We start from the raw sequence: 11,560 nt of genomic DNA on the forward strand, positions 1-11,560 counted from the left end.
AAGTGGGTATGGGGTAGGATTTTCATTTTCTCTTTATATTACCCAACATGTCTATGGTGAACCTACAGTATGTTGACCAAAAATGTCAGCTTTTCTTCTTTAAAAAATAAAACTGAGAGGCATATTATATGTTATATTATATTTTGTTTCATATACACCTCATGTTGATTTATTTAACACTGAGTTAAATGACTATGAGTATAAGTAAGCCTAGTTGCTTAAGCTACTTTTTTTAGTTTTACAAACTGCATTTATCCAGATGTAGTTTGTTCACACTACTGCTAATTTCACCAGCTACGCTTGCAAAGTAGCTTCCCCAACACTGGTTACTGATAAGTGTCTTGTATGTCCCTGCAGTGGAAAAGGTGACGTACATGGTGGGAAGCTACGGTCCGAGGGCGGAGGAGCACGAGTTTGTGAGCCCGTGTGACGAGGCTCCCAAAGGCGTGATGTCACGCGGCCACTATCAGATCAAATCTGGCTTCATCGACGACGACAAGAACATCTACTTGGCCTGGGAGTGGAACCTGGACATCAAGAAGGACTGGAATGAGTAGAGGTAGAGAGAAACATAGAGGGTTGATGCTACTCTCTTCCCTTCTTTCACTTCCTCTTCTTCACCTCCCTCTCTTCTTTCCCCTCTTTTACCCACCTCCACGTTGTCTAGTGAGAGCAGCCTTTGCACTGGCCAAAACAGGAGGCTCTCACCTCCTCCTTCTCCTCCTCCTCCTCCTCCTCCTCCCCCTCTCCTTCCTCTCCTTCCACTTTTTGTTCTTCTACATTTTCCTCCCTGCCTGTTTAATGCAGCTCTCCTGAAACCTGAGAGCAACTGGGACTTTTAGAAGAGAGGGTCTCCCCATCTCTCTGTCTCTTATCCCTGCATTATATCTACAGACATATCCTCATCCACACGATGAAGTCTCCCTTTCCCTTTTATTTTCAGTCTCCCTCTCCTCCTTCTGTCCTTCTCATCCTGTCATATATCCATAATTTCAAACAGCAGCAGTGGATGGTCTGAAAAGCAGCAATTAAAGGAAGTCACTTGAGGCACAAAGGGAAAAATACAAGACAGCAAAAAGTCCTAATGACTTGTAACAGCTTAAATAGCTGCTGTTGTAGCTGTTTTCAGCAGCCTGTAAGATTCCTACATTATTATCAGGATCGTAGAGTCATGATTTACTGCAACACTGTTCAGTTTACTGACACAACATGCCCTGAACTGTGTGCGATGCGCTTAGAAACTTTCCCTAATAGACTTTCCCAGAAAGAAGAGATGATATATATGAACAGAGGGCATTATGATACTCAGCAGGAACATTTAATGAAAGCTTTACCAGTAACAGAGCTGAACAGGGGGCCATAGAGCCAGAGACACGATGTGAGGAGGTTTTCTGAAAACAATGAGAAGTTGGTTCTTGTAGTCTGGATCATGTGAAGCCGCAGCAGAGTCTGCGACACGGCTCATGGAGGCATTTCAGGGACTTTTAGCACCCGACTGCCGCAATTTGCATCAAAAATCGTGCTCTTTGTCTGAGTCATAACTGAGTCAAATATGAGGTACACTTCCCAGAGATATCACGCTCTCTGATATTTATCGTGAATAATGTCCATAGAGCCACTTACAAATTGTAGGATAAAAAAAGATGCTCCTGTAGTTGTAGTCGCTGTTGTTCCAAAACTTAGAGCATGATGATCCCCCACATAAAAATCCACTTGGTGGAGCCCATAGTGTCATAAATACTCTGAAAATCCCGATTAAGAATATAAAAGGAAGAGAAAATAGGTTTGGTGTTGGTAAAGTCATGTATTTTCTTTATGTGTTTCTTTATTTACGATATATTTATTTATTCCATGCCACAGCATAATGAATGATTGATGAAGTTTTCTCTTATTTTCATATGTTCTGATGATTTTTTTTGGTTTGTTTTTTCCCCCATGACTCTTCCTTTTATTGCAGTAAACAAATAAAACACACATAGATATTTTTTTATTCAAATACAATTTTGAAACAGGTCAGATTCACCTCTTCTCCCAATGTGCACTACATGCATAAGGTGATCTTGGGGTTTTTGTGTGTTTAGTCCAATTTTATTTTCTCCTTTGCTTACAAAGCGCCAGTTTTCTTCAGTCTTTGTGGAGCTTTTTGAAAGAGCAGACTAATTAAAGACTGTAACTGAACTGTGTATACTGTAGAAAGAGATGCATGTATGTCCGTTAGGATTTAATACTATTCACTCAGTAAAAATAAACAAAATTAGCCCTTTCTAAACCTCTCTCTCTCATATACCAGGGATACAAGATGTGAATAAAAATCCATTTTGATTTTATTGAAACCTTTTAAGATGGTAGCTGGAAGACAACAGAGTACTGTCAGAGAAGTATATCAAGGGATAAATTGATTCCCCTGAAAAAAGAAAAAATATATAATTATTGTGTTAAGTCTTTGGATATGATATTGTCATTGTTGCTGAGCATATTGAACATTGAAATACCATTTGAAATCGTTGTGATCTAAGACTAACTGTAAATGTTGGCTTGTTGGGTGTTGCATGGTTTAACAAGATTCTCTCTTCCTTTTTTACAACTTTATTGTAAAATTTAATGTGATTAAAGAAAAAAACAAAAACAAAGAAAAAGATACTGACGCAATATCCAGATGTCAATGGTTGCCAGATACTGCAGATACAGTATTTACAGGGATATTTTTAAAGGCACAGATAGCTGGAAAAATCTGTCTGTGTCTAATGCCTCGAGCCTGTAACAATCAAGTGCTGCATCTTCAAATATTGGTGTCAAGTCTAGTATCCTGTATCTTTTAATAAAGGCAGTTCAAACAACCAGCTGGATGCCTCCTTTGAAGTATTTGTCCCTTGATTACCAAAGAGAGAAAAAAATCAACCTTAAAAACTGTGGATTTTCTCTGTAATTTCAAAGAAACACATAACAGAAAAGAAATAAGAGAGATCAGTCTTCTTACTGGCTGTGTTTTATTACAGTATATTATTAGCATGTTGTACTATGGTCACAATGCATATGAAACTGCAGTGTACAAGTGTATAAAGTGAAATGTTACACACAGAAATGTGCTGGGTGAGGATTTGCATTATAACATTTTCTTTTCCAAAGTTTTTGTAATTGTCTCACCAAGGCATTAAAGGAGTCAACGTCCCTCTCTCTTAACTTGACAATACAAATGTCATTGTCTGAAACACTGGGGTGTTTCAATGATTCAATGTGCTTCCTCCATGTCGCAGTCTGACATAACAAAGGTTATTATCACCAGAGTTATACAACACTTATAATCTCTCTCTGTTTCCTTGCCAGGTTTTAATTCAAGGTGAATTTGTGGGAAGACTTTGAATAAAGAGTGAGATATTCAGCAAATATCAATCACTGTTTGTTTTGCCCACAAAACAAAACCAGGACAAATAAAATCTTGATACTTTTTGAAAAAACAGCATGTTACATGAATGAAATAATGAAAATAATCATTAGCCAGTCCACCCAAGTCTCTCTTCAAATGATGATGTTGGAATCAGCTCATAATGAGACCAAATTCAAGTTACTGTTAATATGTATTGTTATGTATTAGTCTTTGATAAACTTCTGCAGTATTACAGCATCAAAAATGATTATTTATAAGAAATTACATTTTTTTGTATATATTCAACAAAACTTATAATCACATCATCAAGTCCAGTGAGTTAGAAAAAGATGACACCACTGTCATGTCATTGAAATACCATGTCCGCCCTACCTTTGCCAAGGGAGCAAACAAGCATGTTTTTTATGTGAAAATGTTAAATATGTATTTGTACACTAATATTTGTCTATTAGAGCAGCGTAAAACAACAGGACAGTTTCAGGTGGGGTTTTTCCGGTAATCTCTCTAAATCCTCAGTTGAAGTAGTTACCTCTGAAAAAGCTTATTTTTGGGGGATGAATAAAAATTTAGAACATCTGTTGTTTCATTTGCATAGTAGTTGAAAATACTGGCACAGGGATAGTTGGGAGTGTGGTTTAAGAAACAGAGCTCTACACATGCCAAGGTTACCACTGAGTGGGTTAGACCTGCACAGCCACCAAAACAATCTGCTTCTTATGATAAGTTTGTCCTACGGGACGATACAAATCACGCTGGAGAGCCGGATAATCCACATCATCTTCTCAAGGACAGTGTCTATCACTGCATTACTGTCACATGTCTGCGTGAACATTGAAGAAGCTCTCCTCCATCTGTCTTATCCATCTGTGAGTCAGTCCTCCTTGGCAGGTGTGGGTACTGCGGTGGTGGTGTTGTTGCTGCTGAGCGCCTGCTCCAGCAGGGCTCTCTGGGCTGTGGCTGGTAGATAAAGGAAGAAGTAGAGCAGAGCCAGCAGCACCAGAGCCAGCACCAGCATGACGCCCCAGTCTGAGGTCATGATGGGCTCATCGCAGCGAGCCTGCAGAAAGGACTTGTTCTGCATGGTGCACGGAGAGTTCACAGCACTGGTGCTGTGCTGAGGTGCAAGAGAAAAGGTGAAGGAAGTAACAGAAAGACCAGAGAAGCTTTGGTTTGAGATTGAAGATTCACACCTCTCCCCACAGCATCTCCTCTCTCCCAAAATACATCAAATTAAAATACTTTGCTGTTGTTGTTTATATAATCTGTGTTCTGTAAACTTCATCAATTTACATCAATTTAAGTTTGTTTAGGTGATTTTTCTCCCTTAATTGGACATATTTCACCGTGTAGCTACACACTGCATCCAGAAGAGGAAACCAGGTTCACTGTTTCCCTGATTCCAGTCTTGCACTATAATTTCGATTTCGATTCCTGAAAAGATCCACAGTGCAAAAAAAAGATAAATCCAAGATGGAGCAGGTCACATGCAGTCAGTTAAAACCAGCGAAACACAAGGTTTGGTAAGTCTCCATTCACAGAGCCCAAACCAAAAGATGGGGAAAAAAACCTCCTCTTTTCTCCGAACATGCAATTAATCTCAAATGTGGTAATATTTCTCGTTAAGATCTTGTAACTAACAAAAGGATGCCGAGTTTTTAATCAATGAGCGGCGTGAAGTCCTTGTTGTTGAAAGGGATCATCGTGACTGTCTGTCTGTCAGCTCTCTCTGTCGTCTGACTTAAATGTTTGTGACGAAACACTGCCACGTGCATCCGTGTATGTGTGTGTGTGTGATCCTTTTTGGTCATGGTGCGTGCCCAGGTAAACATGCCAACCTGCCACTCAGTCCTGTGAGATTATATGCTTTCTAATGTTATGCAACAATAACTAGAAACCCAACCACAGAGACTTAATGCCACGTTTGACTTTCCATCTGTAGTAACACCTGTGCCATCAAACACACACACACACACACACACACACACATGAGGAGAAACAGATTATTTAATTATAATTATATAACAACTGATCTGCTTAGCTGCAAACACATTCATACCTGGCTGTGTTCGGGGATTACTGGAAGACCCTGCTTTTTAGTGAACCAGAGTGTTTCAGCACAGTATGTCCCAAACAATCATTCCCTGAGGGAGTGCTTGAAGAGGTTTCCTCTGAACCTGCAGATGGTGACAAATTTTCCATTACCAGTGACATCGCAGAGAGAAGATCCATGTTGCACTGTAGGAACCCAGGAAGCATTAGAAGAGCTCAACAGGGGCTGTTGCTCTAATATTACATTTTAGATGCTCTAATAAGAATTAATAGGCATAAACGCCCATAAACGCCCATAAACGCCCTTATGTTCTGTATTTTTAGATTAGCCGCCTATGGACTGGTGTTGAAAATTAGCACTTGTGCTAAACACACTCAAGCAAAGCATCTGGTCTGTCCACTGGAACAGTCTTAATGTATTTGTGATGTCCATATCAAATAAATAAACATAACATAACATAAACAGCCACAATTTGTGACTTCAAATACCCATAAGCACTAAGCAAAGGAAGAACATATGTTCCAAAGACAAATGTCAATAATATACAGTACAGTTATATAAAACATATTTAAAACAACATACATACACAGTGTTTTACATGCTTATATACATTATATAATTAATTTGTTATTATAATTTTGTATTATTTCAAACATTCCGATCTTCCCATTCTGGGAAAGTGGTCTCACAAAAAAACAAATTTGGGATCAATAGCCTATGTGTAAAGTGTGTCTACAATATACATATTGGGTTGGACATATATGTCTATAAAATAGTTCCAATCTATAAAGTGACAATGCTTATATCTTTTTTGTATGTCTACAATACAGACATACATATTGGGTTGGACATATATAAAATAGTTCCAATCTATAATGTGATTTATGTATTTATATATAATGCTTATATCTTTTTATTCTCATATAGTACATGTTTTGCATACATTGGGTAGGCTATATTCACATGATGAATCACACCGGCATAGTCATATTCAGTTTTGCATTTTTGACGTAGCTATGTCTGTAAAGACTGCTGTCAAATAAACTGGCCTCGTTCGTCTGACCCAGCCCCTGGACCACTTAACCTGCAGTGTCTATATAATATATATATAAGAAGGCACTGAGGCCCTGAAGAACAGAGAACAGCAACATCTGACAGAATACATTCACAAAATAGCATTTTATTATCTCAGATGTCACATGCTGACAACACTGGATCAAGCGTGTCATCAGAGCCATTGACCCCCACCAGGTAGAAGTGTGGAGGTGAGGTTGAGGTGAGAGATTATGGACATGGCTTAGTGAAATGTAGCAGTACCTGCTTAGAGAGCAGAATTAGATAAAACAAATTTAATAAACACAATTGCCTCTGTAAAGATGGGGAATATTTACTTTGCAGGTTAATATAGGCTACTGTAGGCTACTTGGACAATTAATTGATGGGCAGAAATGCATCAAGAATGTCCATCCCGACTTTCACAGATTTGCAGATTTACAGAGATGTATTATACAGTGTATTTTCTGCACACAACAGTCACAGTCCCCGTTCTTTTTTCACTTGATTATTTTTTTAAAATCCTTGTATCCAGTCTATTAATCTGTATACTCCTATGCATATAATTCAACCTCATTGTTTCTACCAATATTATAACCCTTGTCCTGCGTTGTTGTTTGGGAAAAGAACTGTTTTTGACTTGGAATAATTATCAACCAAGTTGTATGAATGAAGACGTGCAGCCACACTCCAACACCAGGTGGCGCTACACACCTGCGACGGTGGTTTGTTGTCCGTCATCACAGACAGCGAAGTAGAGGAACCGGGCTACGCATCAGCCTCCACGAGCCCGCTGCTGCTCTACTTGTAGCTTTGTTTACATCCGTGTTTCCACGTAAATGTCCGCGTAGATTCGTTATGGCGAAAAACATATAACACACGTGAGTCGTGGATATTTCTCCGAGGTAGTTGTACAGACGGTGGCACTGTTATGACTCACAGGTAATTAGTTTTCTTGTGCTGTTAGCATACAGCAGCTACAGTAGATGACCGACGGGGCGGTGTCCCTGCTGCTTCACCCTGATGACACAGAAAGTAGCTACACAGTTGGTCGACGCTACAAAAGTGTCTCCTACACTAGAGCAAAGTCTTCCACGTGTCAAAATGCTGTGGTTGTAACGTTAACGACCAGTTTGTCAGTGACAGTTTTCACTCAGTCGTTGCCAATTTCTACACAACCACCCCTTGATCTACAGATACTGTGAGTAGGCTACTGATCTGAGGCACTTAACCTGTTGAGGTCGCTAGTTTATATTCATGTGACATTAGAGGCATGGGGTATTATATTTTGACTCCACTTGATATGTTGTATTTAGAGGTTATTGAAGATGTCTCCAACCAGCTCTAAAACAAATGTTGCTGCTCATTAAAGCAACGGTAACAAAAAAGAAAAGAAAAGAAACACAGTATAACACCAGAAATGCCTCATTCAGTGTGGTATATAGGCCTACTGAGGATACCTAAAGCACAAATTTTTGCATAAAATACACTAATAAGAGTACATCCCTAAGCACATGGTCGTCCACCTTCCCTCCACAGAGCTGCATGAGTTGTGTTAATCCATCGCAGCACATGATGGCCACCGAGCCTGCCAGCCTGGAGAGCCTGCATGTGCTGCACCAGAGCGATGACTACATCGTGGTGGACAAGCACTGGGACATTCGCATTGACAGCAAGATGTGGTACGAGAAACACACCGTGCAGGCTCAACTTCGGCATCGCTTCCCTCTGCTGGCAGACCCTAGCACCTACTATGGATTCAGGTCAGAGTCGCTTTGACACTTGACAACATCAACGTCACACATCTTGTTCACGAGTAGTGACGGTTTCTGATCATCTTCCCTCTCTCTTTGCACCAGGTTCTGTCATCAGTTGGACTTCTCCACCAGCGGGGCTCTCTGCGTCGCTCTCAATAAGGCTGCTGCTGGCCGGGCCTACCGCTGCTTCAAGGACCGCACTGTCACCAAAGCCTACCTCGCCCTGGTGTGGAACACAAAGAGAGACTTACTGCCGTTTGTCTGTCTGTGACAATAAAGTGATCTGTAATGATAACACTTGTTTCGCAGGTTCGTGGTTGGGTGGAGGAACAGACACAAACTCTGGATTTCTCCATCGGCAAGAACTCCACGGAGGGAAAAACACATATGATGTGTATTGAGGGAACAGAAGGTGCATAAATCTGGCTTGGTTTGTGTGTATTTGCATGAACCAAACAAATGACACAGTCTCTCAGAGTTAGAAATGAATCTATTCTTTAACTCTGTTAATATTGTGTTTCTAAAAAGAGATATTTTATGTGTCTCAAAAGTTGGTCAGTCAAATGGAAAGATAAAAGATTTTTTCTTTTTGCTCATCCTCCTCCCATCCTTGTCTTTCAGGTTGTGAGAACCCCAAGCCCTGCCAGACTGAGCTGACAGTGTTGGAGTATGGATTGTATGATGGAGATCCTGTTACCAAAGTGCTGCTGCAGCCGCTCACCGGTAACCACACTCATCTGTTTCCACTCATCCTTAGTGCATGGCTCGTTTTTCAATGTGAGAATCAATGAAAAACAAATGGTACCAGAATAGCATGTTTACATCACTGGGACAGTTTCCAGGATATTTAAATGTGAAAACTGGAGATGATGGAACATACATAGGGAATATATGAGATGTTATCTTATTATTTATGTGGATTGTTTTCATTTTGCACGGTCATTGGTGTTGGATAGAGCTCATGATACAGGAACAAAAGTTGACAAAAAAGAGGAGCGTACTGTGTTGTTTTACTTTTGTGATTTGTTGGTAGATCGTGCCTTCGCCGTAGCAGCCCCAAAGCTGTGGAACAGCTTACCTTTCTCAATCAGATGTTCCTCCTCTGCAGCCACATTCAAGGCCAATCTTAAAACTTTCATGTTTTCCCAGGTCTTTGAGTGTCCTAATGGTCTCATGTGTCAGCTCCCCATGTATGTCCTTTTGTTTTAATGGGGACATATTATGGAAATATCACTTTTTGAAGGCTCTTTAACATATATTTGGGTGTTTGTCTTGCCTTCCAGCCCCCAAAATGTGAGAATTGACAAAACAATCTGTAACGTCGTACAGGCTCCCTAGGTTTAAATCCATGTGGTTTTACAAGCTGTTCCCTCAGTTGTCTTCCAGTCATGTAACTAGGGCTCGAATTTGCATAACCCCACCCCTACCTGGGACCGGTAGAAGGGGTGCGGTGGGGCAAGCAGTGGTTCATTTGCTTTTAAAGGGACAGGCACTGAAACCAGCCGTTCTGAACAGGGCTGTTTTGAGAGTATGAAAAGAGCTGTGATGTTTGATTTGGGATATTTTGACCAAAACATGTCATAGATAGGTGTCTTTGAGACACCTGGGAACTATTTTCATTGTAGAAAGGGGGCATAATATGTCTCCTTTAATCTTAATTTTCCTGGCCGTGTTAGCCATGGTTACTTTGTACAGCACTTTGTTTGTAATGATCACTGAATTGTACAGCTCTTGGTTGTTTTTAAATGTGCTTTATAAATACATTTGATTTGATTTTGATTTGATAATCACACCAGTGCACCGTCTTTCTCTGCATAACACCCTATAAATGTTTAGGTTAAAGGACTACAGTGGTAGATTTTATCCTGACATAATGTGACCTATTTGTCTCCTCCCCTCTGTCTTTTCCTTCAGGCCGAACCCACCAGTTAAGGGTCCACTGCAGCGCCATAGGCCACCCCATCGTTGGAGACTTCACGTACAGCTCGGGAGCAGACGACGCCCCGTACCGCATGATGCTGCACGCCCACCTCCTCCACATTCCCCTGGAACCTCAGCCCCTGCTCGTCTCTGCTGGAGACCCCTTTCTCCCCACTGTGGATCCCAAGTGGCTTCCGCAGCGTTCGGTACGGACGCTGTCGGCCACCGTGGAGGCCCTGCTGGAGCGCAGGGTGCAGGAGGACAGGAAGATTAAAGAGGAGGAGAAAGAGAGAGTGAAAAAAGAGCAGGAAAGGAGGAAATGCAGAAAGGAGCAGAGGATTGGGGAGGAGAGCGAGGAGCAGAGGAGGCAGTGCCAGGAGTGGCTGAGTGAATGGGCCGGAGACTGATGGAGTTTTACGTATTATTATTTATTTATTTTAATTTATTTTAACTGTTTACTTATGAAAGCCATGTCGAGCATGTAACCTGCATCTCAGTGACCACTTGTTTTGTGTTTAATTGCCATATATAGAAACAGACTATTACCTTAATTCCCTCACAAACTATTTATTAACATTGTTTTAGATGAAAACGTGTGTGAGCTTTTAAACTGTGTTTCTTCTGACCACTATAACCAGTCTTTAGCAGTGGGTCACAGCAGCTCCACTGCAAGAGCTGACAAACAAGTGCCTTGCTCATGTTTATGTTAATAAGTGATGGGTTGGGTTGATGTCACTCATTTCCTAATTAGTGTAAGAGTTTTTAATTGGTGAACATTCCTGTCAGACTATTTAATCGAGCAGTTCATTTCAGATTGATGTGCCAAAGTAATAAGCTATTTGCCTTTGATTCAAACAGCAGCAGTTGATGTGTTTGTACTCTAACATGCTGATAAGCCCATGTGTTTTCTCACATATGCTGCATGGCTCTGACACTTATGAAATTTCACGTGAAGTCTACTTTACTGTGCGTTTGATTGTATTTGGACAGTGTCTATAACAAGTATTTGACCACCTTAAAAAATAAATAAAAGAATTTTCTGTCTATGAAAATATGTCTACTTATTAACATAAAGAAACACAACCTGACAATAAAAAAATATATGGGGAAGGATGCAGGTATATATCCTGGGAATTTAATGCATTTTTGAGTACAATAACATTAGTTAGAATATAGTATATTAAAAAAAAGAAGTATGGTTTGATTAAAACAAAGTTATCAGAGTTATCAGTGTCTGTGCCAGGTGGTCAAGACTGAGAGGCCACATAGACTGTTTTATCAGTAAGTCATTGCACACGTGACCCTGCAGGTTTGACTTTGCAAACAAAGAACATAATGTTTGTGCAACTGCCAAGGGTGATGCATTGAGGTATGAGGGAGGGCAGTGCAAACACA

The 11,560-nt window shown here is 40.4% G+C and overlaps 2 protein-coding genes across 5 annotated transcripts in view; both read left to right on the top strand.

The window, feature by feature from the left end:
* The window catches only part of arhgdig (Rho GDP dissociation inhibitor (GDI) gamma), a 33,221-nt gene extending 30,381 nt beyond the window's left edge, over positions 1–2,840 (top strand). For both annotated transcript variants that reach the window (XM_085784715.1, XM_085784713.1), the window contains exon 6: positions 358–2,840. In XM_085784715.1, coding sequence (XP_085640841.1) covers positions 358–557 — 200 coding nt within the window. In that variant the 3' untranslated portion in view covers positions 558–2,840. The remainder of the gene's footprint in view (positions 1–357) is intronic.
* A 4,390-nt stretch (positions 2,841–7,230) lies between these two features.
* On the top strand, positions 7,231–11,213 carry rpusd1 (RNA pseudouridine synthase domain containing 1). 3 transcript variants are annotated; one of them, XR_015036311.1, is made up of 7 exons: positions 7,245–7,430; positions 8,028–8,251; positions 8,348–8,471; positions 8,555–8,657; positions 8,867–8,968; positions 10,160–10,777; positions 10,814–11,189. XR_015036311.1 is itself a non-coding variant. In XM_085784717.1 (6 exons), exons 2-6 carry the CDS (start codon positions 8,034–8,036, stop codon positions 10,570–10,572), a joined length of 960 nt encoding a protein of 319 aa, XP_085640843.1. In that variant the 5' UTR covers positions 7,231–7,430; positions 8,028–8,033; the 3' UTR covers positions 10,573–11,213. The 3 variants fall into 3 exon arrangements, 2 of the variants coding, with proteins under 2 accessions (XP_085640843.1, XP_085640842.1); XM_085784717.1 differs by having other exon boundaries at positions 7,231–7,430; positions 10,160–11,213; XM_085784716.1 differs by having other exon boundaries at positions 7,417–7,689; positions 10,160–11,189.
* Positions 11,214–11,560: the final 347 nt, after the last annotated feature.

Source organism: Trachurus japonicus, chromosome 8, assembly GCF_045865225.1.
Source record: "Trachurus japonicus isolate A0001 chromosome 8, Traja_1.0".
Taxonomy (NCBI): Eukaryota; Metazoa; Chordata; class Actinopteri; order Carangiformes; family Carangidae; genus Trachurus; species Trachurus japonicus.